Consider the following 24,266-nt stretch of genomic DNA (forward strand, 5'->3'; position numbering starts at 1 on the left):
TGTTACACATATGATGAAAACCTCATAACAGTTTGTTTTGTTTGTCCAAACATCATGTACTTTTCAAATGTTCTAGATTTAAGAAGAAATCTTGTTTTTTAACCTACATAGTTACCATTTCTGATAGTTGTCATTTCTTTGTGACAACTGATGTTATTTTCCCTGCTTCATTTTGGATGATTTTGTTGCTGTCTTCAAGGTCATCATGTTTTTCTGAAACTTCTATTCAGTCACTCATTCTATCCAGTATATTTTTCATCTTAGACATTGTAGTTTTATTTTCATTTAGAGGTTTGCTGTTGACTTTTTTCATATGTATCATAACTGTAGTTAACTGTTTGAGCATATGGAATATGGTTTTAACTGCTTTAATGTCCTTGTCTGCTATTGTTTTGGCCAGTTTTATTTGATTGACTTTGCTTCTCATTATGGTTTATTTTTTTCTACTTCTTTGTTGCCTATTCATCTTCAATTGGAATTCAGACTTTAAAAAATTACCTTGTTTCCTGCTAAATATTTATGGATATGTGAATTATTCTTCATCTTTGTTATAGGGCACAGTTATATTGCTTGGAAACATTTTAATGCTTTCAGATTTTACTATTGAAATTTATTAAATGGTACCATGGCAGTATTCATTTTAAGTCTAGCTATTTCCTGTTACTAGCAAAATACCCTTCCACATACTTTTCTAGTCCCATGAATCATGAGGTTTTACATTCTGATTGTTAGGAGCAGGTGCTATTATCTCTAATTATGAGGTGGTTCTTTCCTAAGATGTGAATAGTTTCCTTAAACACATGCACCTGTCAGTATTGCACTGAATACTGATCTGCTGAGTAATCAAGAGATCCCTTCACAGATTTCTGGAGTGTTCTCCACATGTGCTCTCTTTTATTTATTTTTATTTAAAAAAAAACTACTGATTTTTAAATAATCACAGAGCCACAAACCATTGCAAAAATTGTAGTAAGTTCCTCATGCTGCTTCCTCCAATGGCTGAACCTTATGTAACTTTAATAAAATATCACACCACAGATCCTAAAATCAGCTACATGCTGGTGATTTACCATTTAATTAATTTATTTTTCATTTTTCATTTATAGCTCACATTCAACACTATCTTGTATTAGTTTCAGATGTACAGCATAGTGGTCTGAAACCCATGTGCCTAGCTCTCTCTCTCTCTCTCTCTTTTTTTTAACTTTTTTTTTATTGTTCCAGTACAGTTGTTTTAAAAGGCACTGTGTCTTGCTTGGTCTCTTTGGACACTGAGCTCCATGTCTTTAATCCAGTGTGATCATCATATTCCTCCTGGTTTCCCCTTCCCTGTAACAGTGCCTGGGATCTCTCTCAAATGATGATCTGGGCAATCACAGGACTCATTCATTTGTTTTTCATATTTTAGGAATCATTATCCTTCATTGTCCAGTGTCTGGAAAAATGTTGTTTCATATACATTTCTTTTTCCCTTCCCTTCCCCTTCCCTTCCCTTCCCTTCCCTTCCCTTCCCTTCCCTTCCCTTCCCTTCCCTTCCCTTCCCTTCCCTTCCTTCTCCTCCCTTCCCCTTCCCTTCCCTTATTTTTTCTTTCTTTTCTCCTTCCTTCCTTCCTTCCTTCCTTCCTTCCTTCCTTCCTTCCTTCCTTCCTTCCTTCCTTCCTTCCTTCCTTCCCTCCTCCCTCCCCCTTTCTTTCTTTCTTTCATTCTTGCTTTCTTCTTTCTCTTTTTCTATATATATATATATTTGTCTTTTTCTTCCTTAATTCTTTGTTGTTTCTTCAAGGGAGAAAGTATGTCCAGTCCCTGTTATTCTATTTTAGCTAGAAATAAGAGAACAAGTTCTTTTATCCTGTCTTGAATATGGTGATTACAATTTTATTTGGCCCAGGATGTTTTTTATATTAACCGCTTTTTAAAATTTTCTACTTTCTAAGTAAATAATGTGGGCATATTCATGTTACTAAACATGATATATTTACCTAACCAAGACTACTGTAACAGAATAATAAAATATTTATAATGTGAAAATGTTATGCCTTTTGAGAAAAAATGCATAAGTAAATGCATAAACAAATGCATAAATAAATGAGGATCTTTAAAAAACATCAGTGGATTACCAAGTACCAAACATCCAAGTACTAATTTATATAAACTTCTCTATTGTAATTACATGCTAGTGTAACAAAGGTAAGGTAACTGAAAAAAATAGGTATCGCATTTAAATTGTATTGCAAATGATAAAAACTATCCCAGATTTATTTTCAAAACAGTACAGTTCAAAATTGAATCTCAGAATTAGAATTTCAGGATGTTTTATATTCATAAATTCAAAACTACAAGTTATAATAATAGATTTTCCATTTTCTCTGAAGCTCTGATATTTGTTAATACTGACCTAAAAAGACCTCTTGGACATTTGAGTAAAATTGGAATCTACTAGGGAAACCAAAACAAAATCTAAAACATATCTTATTACTGATTCAAAGAGATTTTGGCACTCTTCTCTTGAACAATGATAAAATAGTTTAAATTTTCCAATTTTCCTTTCCCTTGCAATATACCTCCCCAATTTTCTGATCCTATAATTTAAGTTGTTGAATCATATTTTACTAAAGATGAAAATGCCTAGTAATATCCCTGAAGAAAAAAGATGCTAAGATAATCTACCAAGACAAAGTGTCACAACAAGTACAAAAAATCAAACTGATAATTTCCTATGAAAATCAGTTATTAGAATTTAATTAAAGCCACCAAAGGAATAAAAAAGGCTGAATTTAGAACTAAGTCCAATTGGTTTCACTCTTGACTATTATCGAAGACTCTAAGATTAGTTTCATAAAAGCATCATTTCTGTGACATGATCATTGTTTAAAATTATCTGCCACATAGGCCTACCATTCAAAACAAATTTTTCTTGGGATCCTAAAATCATAGCATACATTCTCTGTGGTTGAGGCAACCGTTGTGAAGCTTTCATAAGCATTTAGGTCAAGTGTTTTTAAATCCTGGCCAGAGAATTCAGCAAATGTAGCTAACGTCAATGCTATAGAGTGCGACAGGTTATTATTGTTTATTTATTATTATTATTGCCTACAATTAACTTACAAGATCTTCAAAACCATCATTGACCTGCTCATTTTCTGTGTCTACATCAGATAGTTTCCCCTTTTTTTTTTGAAGCTCAGCAAAATAGGCTTTAATTGAATACCTGTTTATATGGGAAAATAAAAAAAACTTTTCCTTCTTCCCTAAGAAAACACAGAGAGTATACAAATCTCCTTGTTACTGGGGAAAAGGAGAACATTGGGGGAAGGCAGTGTGTTAGAAAGGTGACATTTAAATTCAGTATTCACAACATTTTAGGAAATAATTCACATTCAAGAAAAATGATTGAATAAAGCAAAATCATCCCTGCTACTCATAAGAATTGTTCTGAATGCTAAAATTGCCCTGACTCAAGTGCATTTATTCTAGAGGCCGCCTTCTTGGTACAATTACTGCATTTTAAACTATTGTTTCCATGGTTCCTAGTAGAGTCTTTAGTCATTGATGGCTAGGAAAAAGTCTTTCTAGGACACTGAGCTCTATAATCCTTAACTAAGAACTTTCTGAAATTCCTTGTAGAATTTAGGCTCATTCTTGCTACTTGAACTCCCCATTGACTACTGACATTATTTCAAATTTCTATAGCAAGTCATTTTCTTTTTAGGTCATTTTTATTGTTATTCTGTTACGGTTGTCACAATTTTTCCTCCTTCACTCCCCTCTGCCCATCCCATATACTTCCCCCCACCACTCCCACAGCCAATTCCCACCCTGTTGTCCATGTCCATGGGTCATTCATATATGTTCTTTGTTGAGTCCCCTCCCCTTCTTTCCACCATTATCTTTCTCTCCCCTGGTCACTTTCAGTCTATTCCCTGTTTTCATACCTGTGGTTCTCTTTGTTAGTTTATAGTGTTCTGTCTGTTTGTTCATTACATTCCTCTTATAGGTGAAACCATACAGTATTTGTCTTTCACCATCTGGCTTACTTCACTTAGCATAATACTCTCTGGGTCTCTCAATGCTGTAGTGAAGGGTAGGAGCTCCTTCTTTCTTTCTGCTGCATAGTATTCCATTGTACCACATGTACCACGGTTTTTTGATTCACTGATTTAATGATGGGCACTTAGGTAAAAAAGAAAAGGCTTTCCCCAAACAAGGTATTGTGTTTTTTTTTTCTGCCTTAAATAACTATAGACTGCATAATGCCCAAGCCTAGGATAAATTACCAAAGAAGACATGAAATTGAGTAAAATTACTCCATACTATTTTTTTTTCAGTACAAACTTGTGGTTGCAGGGGAAATGTGAACATTAGTTCATTCCAGTGCTCCAGAGAAGTATAGTTTAAAGCTACCTTCCTGAAGGAATAGTGTCTTACCATTTTAATTTTTTTTTCTTTTGAAGCAAGGCTGATTCCTTTTCATTTGAAATACTTGGTTCACATCCCACCAACTTCCATGAGGCTCAAATGCTGTGGTGCTGCCTCCTGTGACATTTCTCTGTATCAATTGTTCTGACCTTCAGAAGCAGATTTTTATCATAAAGCTCTCTTTTTGGCTCCCAAATTAAATTGTTTTCTTTGTCTAAGTTATTTCTTTGTACTTTTGTTTAATTATAAATTAAAATGTTCTGTATGTATTATACTTCAGGAAATGAAAGAATGTTTTCTAACTTGTGCTAAGAAGTTTTCTTTGAGACTCACCAGGCATTGTGCAATACTATCATTTTCTTCTTCTTTTTTAAATTATTTTATTGTTGTCCCACTACAGCTGTCTACATTTTCTCCCAACCACCCCACCCACCCCAGTCAAACCCACATCCCTCCCTTGCTTCCACCCTTCCCCTTGGTTTTGTCCATGTGTCCCTTATAGTAGTTCTTGAAAACCCTTCTCCCCACTGTCCCCTCTTCCCTCCCCTCTGGCTATTGTTAGATTGTTCTTAATCTCAATGTCTCTGGTTATATTTTGTTTGATTTTTTCTTTTGTTGATTATGTTCCAGTTGAAGGTGAGATCATATGTTATAAGCCAAGCAGTGAGGGGCAATACTATCATTTTAAGAATTCTATCTAAACATTCAAACACAAACATGACTTACACCAAGAGAATAAAAAGACCTGTTTCATAATAACCTTAGTTAGAGCCTCTTTTCTTATGTGCTGCTTGCTTGTTTAAGCAGAGGGAAAGAAGAGTTGGCAAAGCCTTCTGAGTTATGGCGTCTGGAATCAGATAGCAAAGAGTAAAAGTCCAGCAGAGGTAGGAAAGTGAAAAGGGTGACAGAAGAGATTTTACAGCTATGGGTGGTAAACAGTGCAATATACAAATAACATTATAGATTGTAAAATTGAAACCTATATAATTTTATTAACCATTGTCCCCTATGAATTTAGTAAAATTTTTAAAAATAAAATTTGAATCACACACACACAAAAAATGCCCAGCTGTGTTATGTAAAAGTCTGAGACTCTCCACCAATTAATCACCTGTTTATATATAAGATTTCTCATTTATGTAATCATTGTACCAAAGAGGCACATAGTTGTATCAGAATCATAGAGTTATTCTGAATATCAAATGACACAATATAAATAAATATTCAATATGCTACCTACCAAATAACAAGGTCTATCAACATCATTAATTTTGATTATGGTGAATATTTACTTACTCAGTAGTGTTTATTGAGTAACTACATATTCTGTAGTGATGAACAAAACAAACACCCTGTCTACTGGGCAACTGTAATCAGTGACAAACAATAAAAGGAACATGGTTATTAACATATGATTACATGCTACAATAAAGAATTAAATAATAAATAGAAGGTAGTTACCCAAAGAAAGTAAAATGAGAGTATAATGTGTCCTAGAAAATTTTTAAGTAAAATTTTTGTCTGGGGGATCAATGAATGCTTCTTTGGAAAAGGTACAAAGTTTTTATTCAAGACATTCAATGGTGAATAGAAATACTCAGGGAAGGGTAGATTAAGGAAGGAGAGTCACTGCACAAGAGATATAACAGGCTCATGAGGCCCAACAGCAGAGAAAAATGATGGAGAAGGCCATGGAGTCTGGAAGGCAGAGGGTGATAGGAAGTTGGAGATTGAAAGGTCCAGATAGCAGACAAGGGACAAATCATTCAGACCCTAGAGGGTCAAAGTATGGATTGAGGTCAGAGGATGGTGGAAATGTTTTGGGGATCAGGAAATGGAAAGGCAGGGACATGACAAAACAGTTCAGATTTTTATTTTATAATTTTCATTGACTCTAGTATGGAGAATGAATTACAGGTGGGAAAATTAATGAGGAAAAATGATCCAGATGGCAATTGCAGAAGTTGAGTTGAAAGAGGACAGTATCTTAGAATTGGTGTAGACAATGGAGATGGAAAGATGTGGGAGAGATGTGGGAGACATACAGAAGGAGCATTTTTCATGTGAAAGGGACAGGGCTAGATAGAATAATGAAAATGATGGGAAAGAGAATTTGGGCAAATATGACCTTGTATTTCTAGTTTGTACAAACTAGTGCATGGAGGGCTATTCTCTGAGACAGAGAAGGACATTGAGCAAGAAAAAAGGGAGACCATGAGCTCAGTTTTCTACATGTTGTATATATAATGTCTTTGTGATATCCACCAGAGAGATCAGCCAGAGAGGTGGATGTGGGAGACCTCAGGTCAGGGGGAATCTAGGTTTTGAGTTGCTAGTCTAGAAATACAGTTTATGGATGGTAACTAAAACCATGAATCAGATGACTGTGCTCTGTGAGAATTTAGAAAACTAAAAAAGCAAGCAGTTAAACATGACATTTTTTCTCCTACTCATGTCTCTACACACTGCATGGATATATATATTTCTCTTCGGTTTCTTAGTTTACTACATTTTGAATTTTGGACAAAACTAACCACATCAAAATGTATAGTGTTCTGAAATTATACACTTTCCAACAACTAAATTAAAACAATAGAGAAAAAATATTAATAGCATAGGTCAGGAGTTTATCACTGTAAAAGTTAGAAATCTTAATGGCATAATGGTTAAGGTATTAGAATACTGAGATTTGTTTATGTATGTTTAGCGCAATGTAATTTATATTTAGCATGGTGTAATATGATAAAGGCTGTGTTTGGGCAGTAAATTAGCTTACCACTGTCTTCCTGCTACCTTTATGTTTCAACTCCATGATAATTTGACATTTCTAGAATTCTGAGAATATGGGCAGCTTTCCCCTGAGCATCTTCCAGCTGCTGACTGAACAGCGAGGTAAACTGAGTTGTATATACTTGTTTAAAACAATGTTCCTAACTAGTAAGAGACCAGATGAATAAAGAGATCAGAAAATGAAGAAAGAGAACAGAAAAGATGGGAACCCTTGCTTTATATATGAACATAAATTGTAGCATAGAAGTCAGAATTGATAAAACAAATTGCTAAATATGAAATGTGACATCACAGAATGATAAAATAATAATGACCCAAGTAATCCAAATTACAATACAAAGTTTATGCAGTTTATGTACTCATTGATCATTATAAACATTATGTGGATTTGATTTCCTACATGATTGATGATATAAACAAAAGTAAATTGACACTACAAATTATTTTGTATATTATTATCCATTCAATATCTAATTTTGGAAATGTCTCTTTTGTGAAATAAACCTTATTTTTACCACATATTAATACAATATATATTGATAATAACTAATTACTAAGTTCAGTAGTATAGATTTAGTCAATCATTATCACAGAACCAATGTTCTATGAAGGTTTGGGAGCATATAATATCCCTGAGAATACTATCAGTGCTTATTTGTCCAGCAATAAATTTAAATTAATCTAAAGGATTTAAGTATTAATAAGAATTTAAAAATAAAATTAGATGTGATTTTAATATTTTATATATGCAAAATCTCATAGGAGACCCTTATTCCTATAGTATATATGATTTAAGGTAACACAAGGATTATTTTCAGAATACTTTTCACTTACAACTCTTTGTGAATAAAAATACTCATGTACATTTAAAAAATGAGGGACAGGAAATTAAATCTGATGGGTGTTTTCTCTAACTAAGCAGTTAAGGTTATTGGCTTTATTTTTTATATACCTTATGTTAATATTCCATTAATATTTTCAAGTTCTCCAACTGACCAAGAAAGTCTTCAAAAATTACTGATGCCAAACATGCCTCATTTACATGAAAATGTATTTCTTATAAAGTAATTTTTTAAAAAACTGATCAAGCATTAATATTCTTAGGTCAAGTATTTTAGGTTGATTTGCATATTTTACAAAACAAAATTTAATCTACTTTTTTTCCCTGAACTGGTCACAACATCAATATTAATAACAGTGATTCACTAATATTCTTTTAAACATATAAGGTAAATTGCTAAATGTTTATAAATAATTTCCCAAAACTAAGTAAATAAATAAATAAAGTTTTATACTTCCTCAACTAAAGGGGGTAAAACCCGACATATTTTATTTTAAAAAAATAGGTCTAAAATCATAGGTAACTAGTGAATACATAAATCAAAAACTTCATAGTACCTTTGGTTCCTAAAATTATAACATTTTGAAAAAATATCTTAATTGAGTCATAGATACATTTACATTTGATCTCCTATATATAGAAAAAATTTTGACATACTTGAAAATTGCAAATTAAAATACTTTCTCTTTAGTGTAAAATGATATTATATTACATTAAATGTCTTTAAATATGTGATTATCTTCAAGGCTGTTAAGATTCAAATTTTAATTCACTTAGTCCATGTAACTGAACCAACTTAAAGGTTCTTTAGTATTTCTAATCTCACATATGTCAACATAATTAAAGTATACCTATATATGGTATTTTTATGGATTGTTTTTGTGAGTTAACTTTTCAAGAAGCTGATTCAATCAACAAAGTTTAAAAAGTTGGTTGATTCTAATTTGTTATTAAGAGGTAATTAAGTTTTATTAACATATTCATTGTCATTTCCTGTTTTTCCTGTATTTCCTTCAGTAATGTGTCTGATATCATATGAAACAAAAGCAGATCTTTTCAAATCCTCACTGCATGCCAAAACTAGTAACAATCCAGTACATAGTAATGAGTCATTCTCCAAAAATGTAAAGCTCAGAAGGAGTTTCAAATACATGAAGGTTTTCTATAACTCTTAAAAGTAGAACTCTACTCAAAGAGGTGTAACATTAGAAATAAACAAGCAATAATATTGACCTGCTTACTAAGTATACACTATCTTATACTGATCCAATGAATCAGGAAATCAGGAAAGCTGAGTGTCAGGGGGCTCAGCAACAGTTTAATTCTAAGAGTTTTTACAAGGCAAAAGCAGAGTAGGATAAAAAGGGAAGTCGGGAAGTCGGGATAGAGAAAATGACATTGTATTTCATGGAGAAAATAAAAGAAGATAATGCTGCTGTCCAATAGCCTCCTTTTGTCCACCTCATTCCTCCTGGAATGTAGATTCAAGCCAGAGGGATCCCAGACATATGCTAAGTCAGTTTCTAGGCCAGTATGTGAGATGCATTTCAGTGGTGTTTACAGCAAGTTTCACCTCACATCAGATAACTATAAGACTGATACAATTTAATGATAAGCAATGTCAGAATACTACTTTTCTCAGAAATATGAGAACACTCCACCTAGAGAGTTACCAGAATGAATATATGTTCAATTTGTGATTACAAGTCTAAAATCTTGCAAAAAGAAAAACAATATGTTTGAGTAAAAAAAAAATAATGAACAAACTTTTAACGAGATTGAAGCTTGGTTTATAAAAACCAGGCTGGCATCTCTTAACCAAAATTGTCAATCTGAAACCTTTCAGATTTACTAACTACCAGAGCATACGGGGGTCGGGGAAATGAGTAAAAAGTGGGAGATGCTTGGATGCTCCGTGGGGACTTACTGTACCTGTGTCCGCATCCTTCACCTGTTGCCTGGCTCGAGCTGGTCGGCTCCACTTTGAGCTCTTCCAGGACCAGCCCTTTTTCGTGTGGTCCAGGAAAGTCCAGGCCAGGCACTTCCTCCTCCTCTAGGGACTCAACGTAGAAGAGAGTCCTGGTCGGCTGTTGGGTGCCCTGCCCGGGCGCCCCTTGCTGCAGCCTGGTGGCCACTGGCAGCAGGGTGCCATTCAGTGGGTTGAAGGAAGAGGACAAAGAGGATGGCGAAGAAGATGAAGAGGAGGAAGAAGAGGAAGGCTTCTTCCAGAATGTGCTCACGCTGCCTTTCTCTTGGTTTTTGAGCAGTCGGCTCTGGCTAGGTCCCCAGTGCTCGAAACTGCTGTTGCCGTCCTGTTGCAAGCAGCCGCCCCCCGCCGGGCTGCCTGGGGACGGCGATGGGTGGCTGAAGAGTTTCCAGCGGAGTCGCAGGATGTGCTTCACATCGAAGTCTTTTCGCCCAGAGCCCGACATGCTTGGAGCCGGGAAGGCAAAGGGAGCTCAGCTGGGGTGGGAGTGGACGGGCCAGCTGGTGGGGGGGACCAGCGGAGCCTGGGGTTGGAGAAGGAGGCTGGATGCGCTCTCCGTATCCCAGGAGCAGACGGGGCGAGGCGGGATGCGCGCTCTGCCAGGTGACAACCGGAGCGCGGACGGCAGAGCTGCGCGGCTCAGCTGCGGACAGGTCGCAGGACTTGAGCGTGCGGAGCCCACCGGCTGGGTGCAGAGAAGAAGCGGGATACCAAGGGTTGATAATCCTGGATCCCCGTGCAGGTGTCCCGTGATTACGGAGGGAGGGACCACCCGGGTGCTGAAGATGCACAAGGGAGGATCTGCCCGCTCCGAAGCTCGGGAGGCTGCGGTAGATGGATACACCTCCCTGGGATGCGCCCGTGGCACAGCCTCAGTCGGGAAGGTGTGGGCTCTCCTCTCCTTGCAGCTGAGTTCAGTGCCTGAAGAGCGGAAAGAGAGAGGGAGAGAAAGAGCCCCAAGTCGCTAAGAAGCGCTCCCCCCGCCCCAGCCTTCTCCGTGCACCTGCGTCCCTGTCCCTGGCCTCTCGGAGAATGCCCTGAGAGCTTGTCGGGTATTTCTGAGAAAGTCAAACCCTTCTGCAGGGGTGGAGAAGGGTGGTTTTATATTGTCAGTTTGTAAAAGAGAAAAATAAATATTCCAGAAAATATAGGGAAGCAAAAGGAAAAGCTGTCAAGGTCCTCACAGTACAATTTTCTCTCTGCCTCAGCGCCTCCTCCTCCCCCATAAGTGACGCAGATGTGCACTGGGGCCTATACCGAGCGATGGAGGGAGGGAGGAAAGGCTTCAATCTTCTTTATGCAAGGGAAGCTGCTGCTCTTATTGTCCCTTTGCGTGGATCTTGTCACCTTTTTTATCCTTCTTCCTCACTACATTACTGTGTAGCAATAAAAGTAAAGCAAACAGACATTATGCTTTAGCATCAGTAAACACCAAATATGAATCATGACAGCGTAAACTTAATAAGCTGCCATCCGTTTTCAGGTTGCTGGTTAATGGTTTGAATTATTTAATAAACTGCATCCTTTAACCTTAACCTTAGTTTCTCTGTAGTGAGACGCAGAAGAAACGGGCATGCTGGCGTCAAAGGATGATGATGCCACCGTTCGGACACTTGCACTGTGATTCTGTCATTAATGCACTCAGGCAGTACTTCACCCTGAGGGACAGAGGCACACAGTAGACATTTGAAGATGGGCATCTGAGCGCAAGGAATGAGGATGGCAAAATCGGTGCATTTAGTGTGTAGCTATAGAATGAGAACTCTTCTCATTGTAAGCTGAGAAGCGGAATAAAATGATGAAAGAGAATTTCAAGGAATAATTTTCTAGTACATAAATCATGACATAAAATGCGTGGAAGAATTTAAGCAATAAATGAATACAGTAGCCTCCCTTCTCTGGGGAAAATACTTTCTAAGAGCCCCCACTTGATGCCTGAAACCAGAATCCTATGTATCCTATATCCACCTCCCTTACACACATACATACCTGTCACTTACAGAAAGCAGTCTGAGGTTTCTCTAAGGCATATGCAAACTGCCAGCTTTACAAATCCAGTGTTGTGGTTCATAATTAAGTACAATAAGGGTTACTTGAACACAAGTACTGCCCTATCTGGGACAGTTGATCTATTAACCAAGAGGACTTTTAAGTTACTTACTGGCAGCTAGCATGCAGAGAATGGACAAAAGGATAAGCTGGACGGAAGGGTAGATCACACCCTGGGTTAGATTGAGCGGGACACTGTCAGATTCCATTATGCTATCCAGAATGATGCATAATTTAAAACTTATGAATAGTTTATTTCTGGAATTTTCTATTTAATATTTTTGGCCCAGGATTGAGCGCAGGCAACTGAAACCGCAGACACAGAAACTGTGGTTCAGGGAGCACTACTGTACTTGTGTCCAGAGGCTCCTTTCCTGCAGAAAACTTCTGTTTGAAGGAGGGAGCATGTGTTCGCTCTTATATCTATATTTAGAAGCATGATTATGATGATCTTGTTCTAGTTATGACTGCTTGGAGATTTTTCATCTTTTTCCTTTAATGAGACTTTAAAACAGAGCCCAGTCCCCCTTGCTGAAGTCAACAGGGGGTCAGAGAATTAGCAGGTTCCCTGAGCCCAAGTCTAATGGTTGTCCATTAGACATCCCGAAATTCAGATTCAGCAAACCCAAAAGAGCACAGGATTCAGACATTCAAGTGCAGTTATATTACTGTTGTGGTACCACATTGTTGAATAGTAAACTTAAATAGAAACCAAAGCCAAATTTAAAGTCCTGCCTATACAAAGTTTAATATTTTAATAAAACAAGAAATTAGGCACACAAAATCCCTACTTCCCGGAGAAGAACAGTCACTATTGTGCATTTTAAATATTGATTTCTGCTGCGGCAGCTGGACTGCAATCCCCTGTGCCTCGATTTTTTTCTCTCAGTGTTCAATGTTAAAAAAAAAGGCAAAAAGCCCTTTAAAGCAAACAATAGTGGCAGGTCATTTTTATCCAAGAACTGAATCAGGTAGTGTTTCCTTTAGGGAAGGAACTAGTGTATGAAATTATATAACATGAACAGGACTGAGAAAAGTTTCCATCCAGAGCTTATGTAGAAATTTGAGATACAAAAAATTAAACGATTTCTATAGTAATTGGAGCTTCGTGGATCTTCTAACCTGATATAATTTGGATTTTAATGAAAATAATATAAAATAAATAATACAATATGCTATATCTACATTGTCATCATTAATATCAATCAGTAAACATTCAAAATGGTAATGCAAAATTTGTTTTTGTTGTTATCCTGAAATTTCATTTTTTCTCCTTTTACCTCGCATACTATTACTATTATACAGCTTAAAAAAAGACACCGTATGGGTTTAAAGGTCAGTAATTTATATGTCACAAAGGAGATGTATTATTGAGTTTAGTGAAGGAATATGAATTAAACATACTAAGGTATACTTAGTAGATGAAAACTAATATCTATTTGTTACTCTTATTGAATTATTTAGTTTGCTTAAAACACTTTCAACTTATTATTTAAAATTGTCTCTTTTCTATATTTATTAATATGCATACAATACTCTTGTTGGGAAAGACATTCAAATACTGTTTGTCTAAATTATCAAATTATATATTGTTAAGCAGCTCAAGTGTCCCTCAATAGATGAGTGGATAAACCAACTGTGGGCCATTTACACAATGGAATACTACTCAGCTATAAAAAAGAAGATTTTACCCTTTGCAACAGTGTGGATGGACCTGGAGAGTATTATGTTAAGTGATAAAAGGCAGACAGAGAAACACACATACTGTACAATTTCACTCGCATGTGGTATCCAATGAACAAACACTGTCAAGGAAAATGGGGGCAGATCATAGATGAAGATAGGCTGTTAAATTGTTTCTATATAATAATATTGAATAAAGCATTTGAATGGCTAATTATGATCCAGTTTAAAAGTTCATGCCTTATGATGTTTCTATATTGTTCACATTTCCATTTATCTTTGTTTTGCTTTAGTGACATATATTTTTTTAAATATATTTTATTGATTATGCTATTATAGTTGTCCCATTTCCCCCTTCACTCCCCTTCACCCTGCACATTCCCTCCCACCCACATTCCCCTTCTTTAGTTCATGTCCATGTGTCATAAGTTCCTTAGCTTCTACATTTCCCATACTATTCTTGCCCTCCCCCTATTTTCTACCTATGCTACTTATTCTCTATACCTTTTCCCCCTCTCTCCTCCTCCCACTCCCCTGTTGCTAACCCTCCATGTGATCTCCATTTCTGTGGTTCTGTTCCTGTTCTAGTTGTTTGCTTAGTTTGCTTATGTTTTAGGTGTGGTTGGTACTGTGAGTTTGATGTCTTTTTTTACTATTCGTATTTTTTATCTTCTTTTTCTTAAATAAGTCCCTTTAACATTTCATATAATAATGGCTTGGTGATGATGAACTCCTTTAACTTGGCCTTATCTGAGAAGTGCTTTATCTGCCCTTCTATTCTAAATGAAAGCTTAGCTGGATAGAGCAATCTTAAATGTAGGTCCTTGCCTTTCATGACTTGGAATACTTCTTCCCAGCCCCTCTTGCCTGAAAGGTCTCTTTTGAGAAATCAGCTAACATTCTGATGGGAACTCCTTTGTAGGTAACTGTCCCCTTATCTCTTGCTGCTTCTAGAATTCTCACCTTCATTTTTACCTTGGGTAATGTAATTATGATGTGCCTTGGTGTGTGTTTCCTTGGGTCCAACCTCTTTGGGACTCCCTGAGCTTCCTGGACTTCCTGAAAGTCTATTTCTTTTGCCAGATTGGGGAAGTTCTCCATTATTTGTTCAAATAACTTTTCCACTTGTTGTTTTTCCTCTTCCCCTTCTGGTACCCCTATAATTCAGATGTTGGAACGTTTAAAGATGTCCTGGAGGTTCCTAAGCCTCTCCTCATTTTTTTTGAATTCTTGTTTCTTCATTCTTTTCTGTTTAGTTGTTTCTTCCTTCCTTCTGGTCCCTTCCATTGATTTGAAACCCAGTTTTCTTTCTATCACTATTGGTTCCATGTGCATTTTTCTTCATTTCACTTATTGTAGCCTTGATTTGCTCATCTAATTTGCGACCAAAATCAACCAATTCTGTGAGCATCTTGATCACCAGTGCTTTGAACTGCACATCTGATAGGCTGGCTATTTCTTGGTCACTTAAAAGTACAGACCGAGGTGCTTTTGATTCTGTTTGAGCCATCTTTTTTTTTTTCTCCCTTTGGTCTGGTCATGCCTGTTACATATGAGGGGCGGAGCCTTAGGTGTTCACCAGGGCGGGGCACCCCAGTCGCTGGGTTGTGATGTTGTATGTGGGGCAGGGGTCTGAGAGGGAACAATGTCACCTGCTCCACTCTCTCTAGGACTTCAGTCCCCTCTGCCACTTCCCATAAGCAGATTGGGCCCTTCTGGTGCTGGCTCCTGGGAGGGTGGGCTTGAGTACATTCTAGGACTCTGTGTGTCTCCCCAAGCAACTCTCCTGTGAGGCTGAGAGAGTCTCCTGGCCTCAACCCCCACAGGTGTTTTCAATCAGTGCTTTTAGGCTTTATTTCCCGGTGCTGGGTCCCTGCGTTGTGTGGTCTGTGTTGCTGCTTCTTTTCACCTAGTTTATTTGAGCACGAATGTGTGACTGCAGACAGCCAGCTGCCTTGCACACCTCCCTGGGTCTGCTTGTTGCCTCCTGTGCCCAGGGTCAGCCACCGCATTCGCCAGCTGCCCTTGCGCATCTGGGGTCTGCCAACTGCTGCCTGGGCTCTGCATGCCTGCCTGCCAGCCACCGCTTTTCCCTGCCGGGACTCTCGACCCCTCTCTGTAGGCCTCTGACTCCGCCTCTCCTTACTGGTCTGGATGAATGGTTGTCAGACTTCCGTACAGTTCATTTCTCTCTGTTCTGGTTGTTGTTTTATTTCTAAATTTTTGTTGTCCTTAGTTTTGGTTGTGCGAGGAGGCACAGTGTGTCTACCTACACCTCCATCTTGGCCGGAAGTAGTGACATATATCTTAAATAAATATTAAATAAAAAAATTTTAAAATGAGTGGATGTCATTGAAATTGAGTGGACAATGTTGTGGATGTGGAAATTAAATGAAGATCATTTTGGAATGGCATTTCTTTTCCAAAAAAGAAGGAAGCATAATATTACATAGCACTAATGTTTAATAATCTCACATACAGGTTAGTCTAGAAGACTAGAAGAATACTAGTTAGTCTAGAAGATGGGTGGTATCCAACCATGTAATATGAAAAATAGAGACATTGAAGAAGATACAACATGCAAGAAACATCATACATAGGGCAACAGCACCTCAGTCCCCTTCAAAATAGGCACCCTGGGACCTCACACATTTTGCCCAATCTCCATCTGCTGCCTCATCGTATTTTCCTAAATCTCATCAATGGTCTGAAATCTGTTGCCCTTCAAAGGTGATTTTAGTTTGGGGAAAATCCAGAAGTTTCAGAGTGCCATATCTGGACTGTAGGGAGGCTGAGTCACCCGGGGGATTTGATGTTTCACCGAAAAACTCTGCATGAGACTTACTGCTTGAGCAGGCAAATTGCCCTGATGAAGCTGCCAGTCACCAGCTGTCCATAGCTGTGGCCTTTTGAATCATCCAAATAGTTTCCTTGGAGGAATGTTCAAGCTTAATGCAAAATTTGATGCAGATTCATTGCTCTACTTGCTCAGTCATTTTGAATTCGACAGCCACACAGTACACATGCTCACTAAACAGCATCTACAACTTCCACTGACTAGTACAGAGAACTCGCCATTGTTGACACATGCACATTCCAGTTCATTCTCCTTGGCTGCCAGATTACATCAATGGTGAGCAAACCATTCTCCTTATATTAACAATGGCTGGACTGCTCTTGGACAGATCTCGTATAATATCAAGGGCTCCTATTTCTTCTTGAAAACAAAGAAATATAACCTGTTCAAAGTCTACTAATGTTTAACAATATAGATATAGTTAATTAAGTATAGTTAATTAAATATAGTTAATTAAGTAGCAGTTTAGTGACTGCTTAATAAATATTTGTAGGTGTTAATTGATCCTCAGGGAACATTTTAATCTATTCCACCTCTTTGGTTTATTTGGCCTTTTGAGCTGAATCAGGCAATAAATGCATATAGTTGAAAAATTCTCTTAGGTAAATTAGTACGCATGAAAGCAGGAGTTCAAAATGGCACAGAAAGAATGCATTCATCTTTATGATAACCCAGGTTTTATATATCTTTTATTTCCTAGAATTATGGAGAATGTCCAAAGTATTTGTGAAAATTCATTATTTTGACCTTTGTACCAAGTCCTGTTTGGTTAATCACACTGCTCAGGGCTTATGATGCCAGAAAATATGTTGTGATTAAAGGAGCCCTTACCCCTTTTATAAAAATATTTTCACAAATATAAAATGCAGATATATAAATATAGGTAGCTTTATTTAAGGTAGTTTACATGTATTTAATATATACAGTTATTTTTCAAGAACATTTTCTAGTATAGAAAACATTTGGGAAAATCATATTACTCATTTCGTACAATAGCATGATCTTTAAAGAGAAAATTAATACTTTATATTTTCAAAAGTGTTAATGTTTCTGTAGTATAATTTCATTATTTTGTATGTTGTATTTGAATATTCATTATTAGTTTGAGGTAATGTATGCACCTTGAAGTTTTAACCAATGAAGTCAAAATAAAATAATGATTACAGTGTCTACAATACAAATTTAGAAATTATATAAAATAATTTTTGGTGTCCATATAAATATGGATAAAGAAACAGAAATTATAAATATTAGTTTAAACATGGTTGTGATTACTTTTTTTTCTGCTTAGGAGACCTGAAAATGCCTTCTTCTTTCAAGTCAACTGTGAATTAATTTTCTGGGTGATATTTTGTTTTCTCATGTCTGTTGTGGAATTGGGCTTTTGAAAACTTTAAAAGGATTTCTCATGTCAGATTTCTATACTTCCATTTCTCTTTTCATCTGAAGACACATCTGCCAAACTTTTACATTTGCTTGCATCTACATTGTTACCAGATATTTTTTTTAATCTGGGGGGTGGGGAAACAACATGACTTCAGAAGCTAAGATTCTATTTTCCTTAAAGTGATTCTGATAAGAGGTATAATATAAATTACAGAGAGTTTGCAAATTATCTTTTTTACAGAAGTTCATGTATAAGTTATATATGTACTTATAACAGATGAAAATAACATTTTATTCATACAGCAGGTCTTTGAATAATGTCATTTTGTTCAATGTCACTTGTTATAACATCAATGAAAGAGAGAAAAATCGATTCCCAGCTGGGGTCACTGCCTGCGTGGAGTATGCAGGTTCTCCCTAGGTCTCTCCGGACTTTTTCTCTGGGTTTTCTGGTTCCCTCTCACATCCCAAAGTTGTGAACATTAGGTTAACTGGTGTTTCTAAATTGTCCCAGTCTGGTTGACTGGGTGGGAGTGTGCCCTGTGATGGGAAGGCAGCCTGTCCAGGCCTGGTTCCGGCCTTTTGTCCTGAGCTGTTGGGGAAGAAACTGGCTGCTCATGACCCTGAACTGAAATAAACAGGGAGGAAAAGAATGATCTTACTTGTTTTTATTCCTCTTTGTTAAATGTAGCTCACATTTATGTCAATTTTTAATACAAGAAGTATTTTGGGTCTTTATTCAGAAATTTGGTGATGTTTTTGTCACCAGAAATAGGTCACAGAAACCTAACTCTTGTTTATATCAATTAACCTATTGTAAAACTGTATTGTTTTATAAGTCATTCTGCTTAAAGTTTCAGTTTCCAAGAACCTATCCACAATGTTGAGTGAGGCCTTCTAGCACTCTTTAAAAAAGAGCACTGTGCTTGAAGGAGTTTTATGCTGAGAAATTAAATTCCTTGTGAACATTTTTACTATCAGGAAATAGGCTTCTAATTTCTTTTTTTTTTAAGATTTTATTTATTTATTTTTGGAGAGGGAAGGGAGAGAGATAGAGAGAGAGAGAAACATCAATGTGTGGTTGCTGGGGGTCATGGCCTGCAACCCAGGCATGTACCCTGGCTGGGAATAGAACCTGAGACACTTTGGTTCGCAGCCCGCACTCAATCCACTGAGCTACGCCAGCCAGGTACTTCTAATTTCTAATTTGAGTATTGCTATGCAAGGTATTTAATTACAGGTAGTCAAGACACCTTTTGGTGCCCAGTCCAACAGAACATTACTGTCAGGTCTAGTAGGGAAGCTAACTCAGGAAGCTAACTCAGGGACCCCTTGCCCTGGGGCCTATCCTTTCAACCACAGTGATGGTGTCCTTCCTACGCTGCTCTAGTTGTTTGCCATCATAAAAGGTGAAAATGCTCACTTTTTTATAGAGCAGGAAAAATATGACATGTGCTAAATACATGAATACTGTAAAGTCTAAAAAATATTATGATAGATAAATCTGAAAATCATCACTTACACTACAGAGTTCCTGAGATTGTATGATACTTAAGTTTTAGTGTATATTTCTAGAACAAAATTACACATGAAGATACAATGGGAAAACAAAAGGTGAATTTGCAGATCATGTTAGATTTTTAAAATCTATTTCTACAAGATAGACTTTTAGATTAAATATGAAATATTTTATCCAATAGTTATATATAGATATACAGATATGGAATTTTTAATGTAATCATTATTTTCTTCTTCAATGATGATCTGGGAAACTAAGATGAGAACTCTAATCATCCCACTCAATACCAGACAACCATTTAATATAATCTTCATAAAAATCTCATTAGATAGGCATTATAAAGACACTTAATATAAGAAAATAAATTTAAAACTGCAATGCTACAGGTATTTTCTTTTATTATCTATCATAGACACTTGGTAGATAATAAGCTATATTTTATAGCTACATTTTCTCCTATAATGTATAAGAATAAATTTCTTTGAAAGATGCACCCTTCAAGTTGGGGTTCTCAACATCCTTTCATGAATTATGTGATGCAGAGTTTAGAGGATGGTGATTATCTGTAAATTGCTCTGTTCCAATAAAAAAATGTAGCATTCTCAAAAGTGATCTTTCTAATTTACTCTGTATACATACCTAAATTTTAAAACAAAACAATGTGTCCTTTTTAGGGGCAATGATTTCTGAAAAAAAAATAGATATTTTACTGGACTAATGGTTCTAGAGTTCAGAGAATAACTCTTCTTCAATGGTAAATTCACAGTGCCTAACATTGTGCTTATCATGGCATGGGAAATCAAGAACAATTTTTGTATTATTAATTGGGAGGAATGGCATTTTATAGTGATAGAGAAAATAGAAAAAAACACCTCTAAAAAGACATACAACCAAAGTTTGTGTCTGGAGCTATTTGGTATAAGGACAAATGAAATGATAAAATAGTAGTTTCTGAAATATTTCGGTATTCTCATTTATATATTAAAGGACTCTAAAAGAGTAAAAAATTCAGCTTATATTCTGAAAACTTATTTTAAGAAAGAAGCAATGCATTGACAATATATTTAGAAAGATTTTTCATTGTAATTGTTGAAAATTTATTTAAAAATATTTCACATTTAAATTCATAAAGTTTATTTATGTTACATACCCATCTTTTAACCCTGAGTTAATTCAAACACATTTTCTAAATGTTTGACACCATTTTATTAATCTTTACCTTCAGTGGAAAAATATAATTTTTTCAAGTGCCATTTCTATCACAAGAGTTCTAGTGTATGCGTGTGCATGCTTTTTTTGTTGCTGGTTATTTGGTTTTGAAGTGCTGCAAGAGACCACACTGCAGTCAATCAAATAACAGAGAACAAAAAGCCAAACAGTTATTTTATCAGACTATTTTAACATTAAATTTATCCTTATCTGCAACCCAAAATATTTACCTGAAGTTTGCTGTATGTGTATGGTTGTATGTTTACTTTTATTATTTATTCATTTTCTAAACTCTTTGTGTCTTTGATACAATTTTCTAGGGATGTTCTGACTGCCACATTACATGATGTTAAAATACATTTTATTTTGTTTTTGTTTTTAATTTATTTTTAATTTTTTTAATTTTATTATTGTTGTTCAATTACAGTCGTCCCCATTTTCCTCCATTACCCTCCTCTCCACCCTGCACAACCTCACCTCCCATATTCAATCCTCCCCAAACCTTTGTCCTTGTCCATGGGTCCTTTATATGCATAATCCTTGATGTGACCCTTCCTCTTACTTCCATTGGTATCCCCCCTTCTAGTCACTGTGAGATTGTTCTTTATTTCCACATCTCTGGTTCTATTTTGCTCACTTGTTTGTTTCATTGATTAAGTTCCACTTATAGGTGAGATCATAAGGTATTTATCTTTCACCTCCTGGCTTATTTCATTTAGCATAATGCTCTCCAGTTCCATCCACGCTGTCACAAAAGGTAGGGATTCCTTCTTTCTTTCTGCTGTGTAGTAACCATTGTGTAAATGTACCACAGTTTTTTGATCCACTCATTTACTGATGGGCACTTAGGCTGTTTCCAGCACTTGGGTATTGTATATAACATTGCTATGAACATCAAAGTGCATAGGTTTTTTGAATGGTGTTTCAGAATTCTTAGGATATAAACTCAGCAGTGAATTGCTGGGTCCAAAGGTAGTTCCATTTTTAGTTTTTGAGAAAATTCCATTTTTGAGGAAAAGCCACTATTTTCCACAAAGGCTTCACCAGTCTGCACTCCCACCTAGGACACTAGGGCTCCATTTACTCCACATCCTCACCAGCACTTGCTTGTTGATTTGGTTATGATGGCCATTCTCTCTGGTGTGAAGTGGTATCTCACTGTGGTTTTAATTTGTATCTCTGATGGTTAGTGATACTGAGCATCCTTTCATATATCTCTGGGCCCTCTGTATGTATTCCTTGGAGAAGTATCTGTTCAGGTCTTTGCCCATTTTAAAAAATTGGATTGTACATCTTCCTGGTGTGGAGTTGTGAGAGTTCTTTATATATTTTGGAGATCAAACCCATGTCCGAAGCATCATTGGCAAGTATATTTTCCCATACAGTTATTCCCTTTTCATTTTGCTGATGTTTTCTTTAGCCATGCAGAAGGTTTTTAATTTTATGTAGTCCCAATTGTTTATTCTCTCCTTTATATCCTTTGCTCGAGAGGACATATCAGTGAAAATATTTCTGCATGGGATATCTGAAATTTAAATTAAGCACACATTGTGTGCCAAATTCTGTCCAAAGTGATAGGAATGTAGCAATAAAAAAGTTAAAACAAAATTTATGCCCTTGTTGAACTTACTTTTTGAGAAACTAATGTTCAACAAATAATCAGATTATGATGACATTTATAGAAATAAATAAATCAGTAATTGAATATAGGGGGTTTTGGAGACAAGAGCGTTGAAATTTAAATAGTCTGAGTGGCCAGACTTCATTAATAAGATACAGCAGAGTCCAAAAGGAAGTGAATACGCATGCTATTTACGTAATGGGACAGTGCCTCAGGCAGAGAGAAGAGAAAAGCAAGAAATCTGAGCTATGACATATTTTAAGATGTTTAAGGGACAGACAACCTAGAGCTAAAGCAGCAGAAGAAGACAGAGCTGGAGGTGAGGTGAGGGAGACAGCAGGCCCCAGATTGCTTATAGAATCTTACCTGCCAGTTCAGAAAGGCTAGTTTTTATTCTGAACGAGACGGGAAGCCATTGGAGGATGCGGAAAACTGGTGTGAGGTCATCTGACATATATTCTAAAAACTGTCTCAAAACCCACAGTTATTTTTTTTCTTTTTCTTTTTTAAGTTTTTTTTTAAATATTTTATTTATTTATTTTTTAGAGAGGGAAGGGGGAGAGAGAGAGAGAGAGAGAGAGAGAGAGAGAGAGAGAGAGAGAGAGAGAGAGAGAGAGAGAGAGAAATATCAATGTATGGTTGCTGGGGACCATGGCCTGCAACCTAGGCATGTGCCCTGACTGGGAATCGAACCTGCAATGCCTGGTTTGCAGCACGTGCTCAATCCACTGAGCTACGCCAGCCAGGGCATCTTTTTTAAGTTTTTTTTAATGTTTTATTTATTTATATTTTTTGAAGATTTTATTTATTTTTTTTATTTTTAAGGGAACAGAGGGAGGGAAACATCAATATATGAGAGATACATCAATCAGTTGCTTCTCGCATGCCCACAATTGGGGGGCCTGGCCAGCAACTCAGGCATGTGCCCTGACTGGGAATCAAACTGGTGACCTTTCATTTAGCAAGTCTACACTCAATCCACTGAGACACAACAGCTAAGGTTAGATTACAATATTTTTAAAAGGCTTGTCCATATTTTTCTACCCAGAAAAGATTCTCTCTCTCTCTCTCTCTGTCTCTCTCTCTCTCTCTCTCTCTGTCTAGTCTTTGGATTTTATTTTCTGGCCTTGTTCACTGATGTGGGTTGCTTGCATCATTCAAGACAAGCTCAGATGTTTAAGAGCTATTCCTACCAAATATTGTAATACATATTTCATCAAAATTTAATAAACAATATGCTTTTCCCCAGTGTTTATTTACATTTGTCCAAAGGGATACTCAAAGTATTTTATCACTCTATAGATTGTCAAAAATGTTAAGGACAGTGCAAGCTGTCACAGCTTGAACTGTATATCCCATCTTGAATAAAGACAAAATATTTTACTCTGTTTTATAAATTACTTTTATCTTGTTTTATAAACTGGGCTTCTGCATAATTCTATATACCCAAAGGACATCTACTGTTAAATAATTCTTTTTTAAAACAACTATTGTAATGTGAAGGTGAATTTAATTTAGATAATTTTAGGCACTTGGGCATGATAAAATATGGGTTATTTCTGAGTGAATTCATCCTTTTTTTCCTTTGTTTAAAGTTCCTCTACCACATGTATGTTATTATTTGTATGAATAAGTTTTATCAAAGGGTATAATATGACATATATCAAATTTTGCACCAGATCCTTTTGTGGGATGATTTCTAAAGAATCTGTGATTTGGATTTTGAAGAAAAAAAGCTTTCCAGATAAGATCAAGTTAAAGAAGTTCATCATCATCAAGCCCTTATTATATAAAATGTTAAAGGGACTTATCTAAGAAAAAGAAGATCGGAACTATAAACAGTAAAATGACAACAAATTCACAACTATCAACATCTGAACCTAAAAAACAAAAACAAACTAAGCAAGC

At 36.3% G+C, this 24,266-nt stretch overlaps 1 protein-coding gene across 2 annotated transcripts in view; it reads right to left on the minus strand.

The window, feature by feature from the left end:
- Nucleotides 1-10,553, minus strand: part of KLHL1 (kelch like family member 1) — a 340,886-nt gene extending 330,333 nt beyond the window's left edge. For both annotated transcript variants that reach the window (XM_045839157.1, XM_045839156.1), the window contains exon 1: nt 9,980-10,553. In XM_045839157.1, coding sequence (XP_045695113.1) covers nt 9,980-10,479 — 500 coding nt within the window. In that variant the 5' untranslated portion in view covers nt 10,480-10,553. The remainder of the gene's footprint in view (nt 1-9,979) is intronic.
- Nucleotides 10,554-24,266: the final 13,713 nt, after the last annotated feature.

Source organism: Phyllostomus hastatus, unplaced genomic scaffold (genome assembly GCF_019186645.2).
Source record: "Phyllostomus hastatus isolate PE091 unplaced genomic scaffold, TTU_PhHast_1.1 phas_contig_29, whole genome shotgun sequence".
NCBI lineage: Eukaryota > Metazoa > Chordata > Mammalia > Chiroptera > Phyllostomidae > Phyllostomus > Phyllostomus hastatus.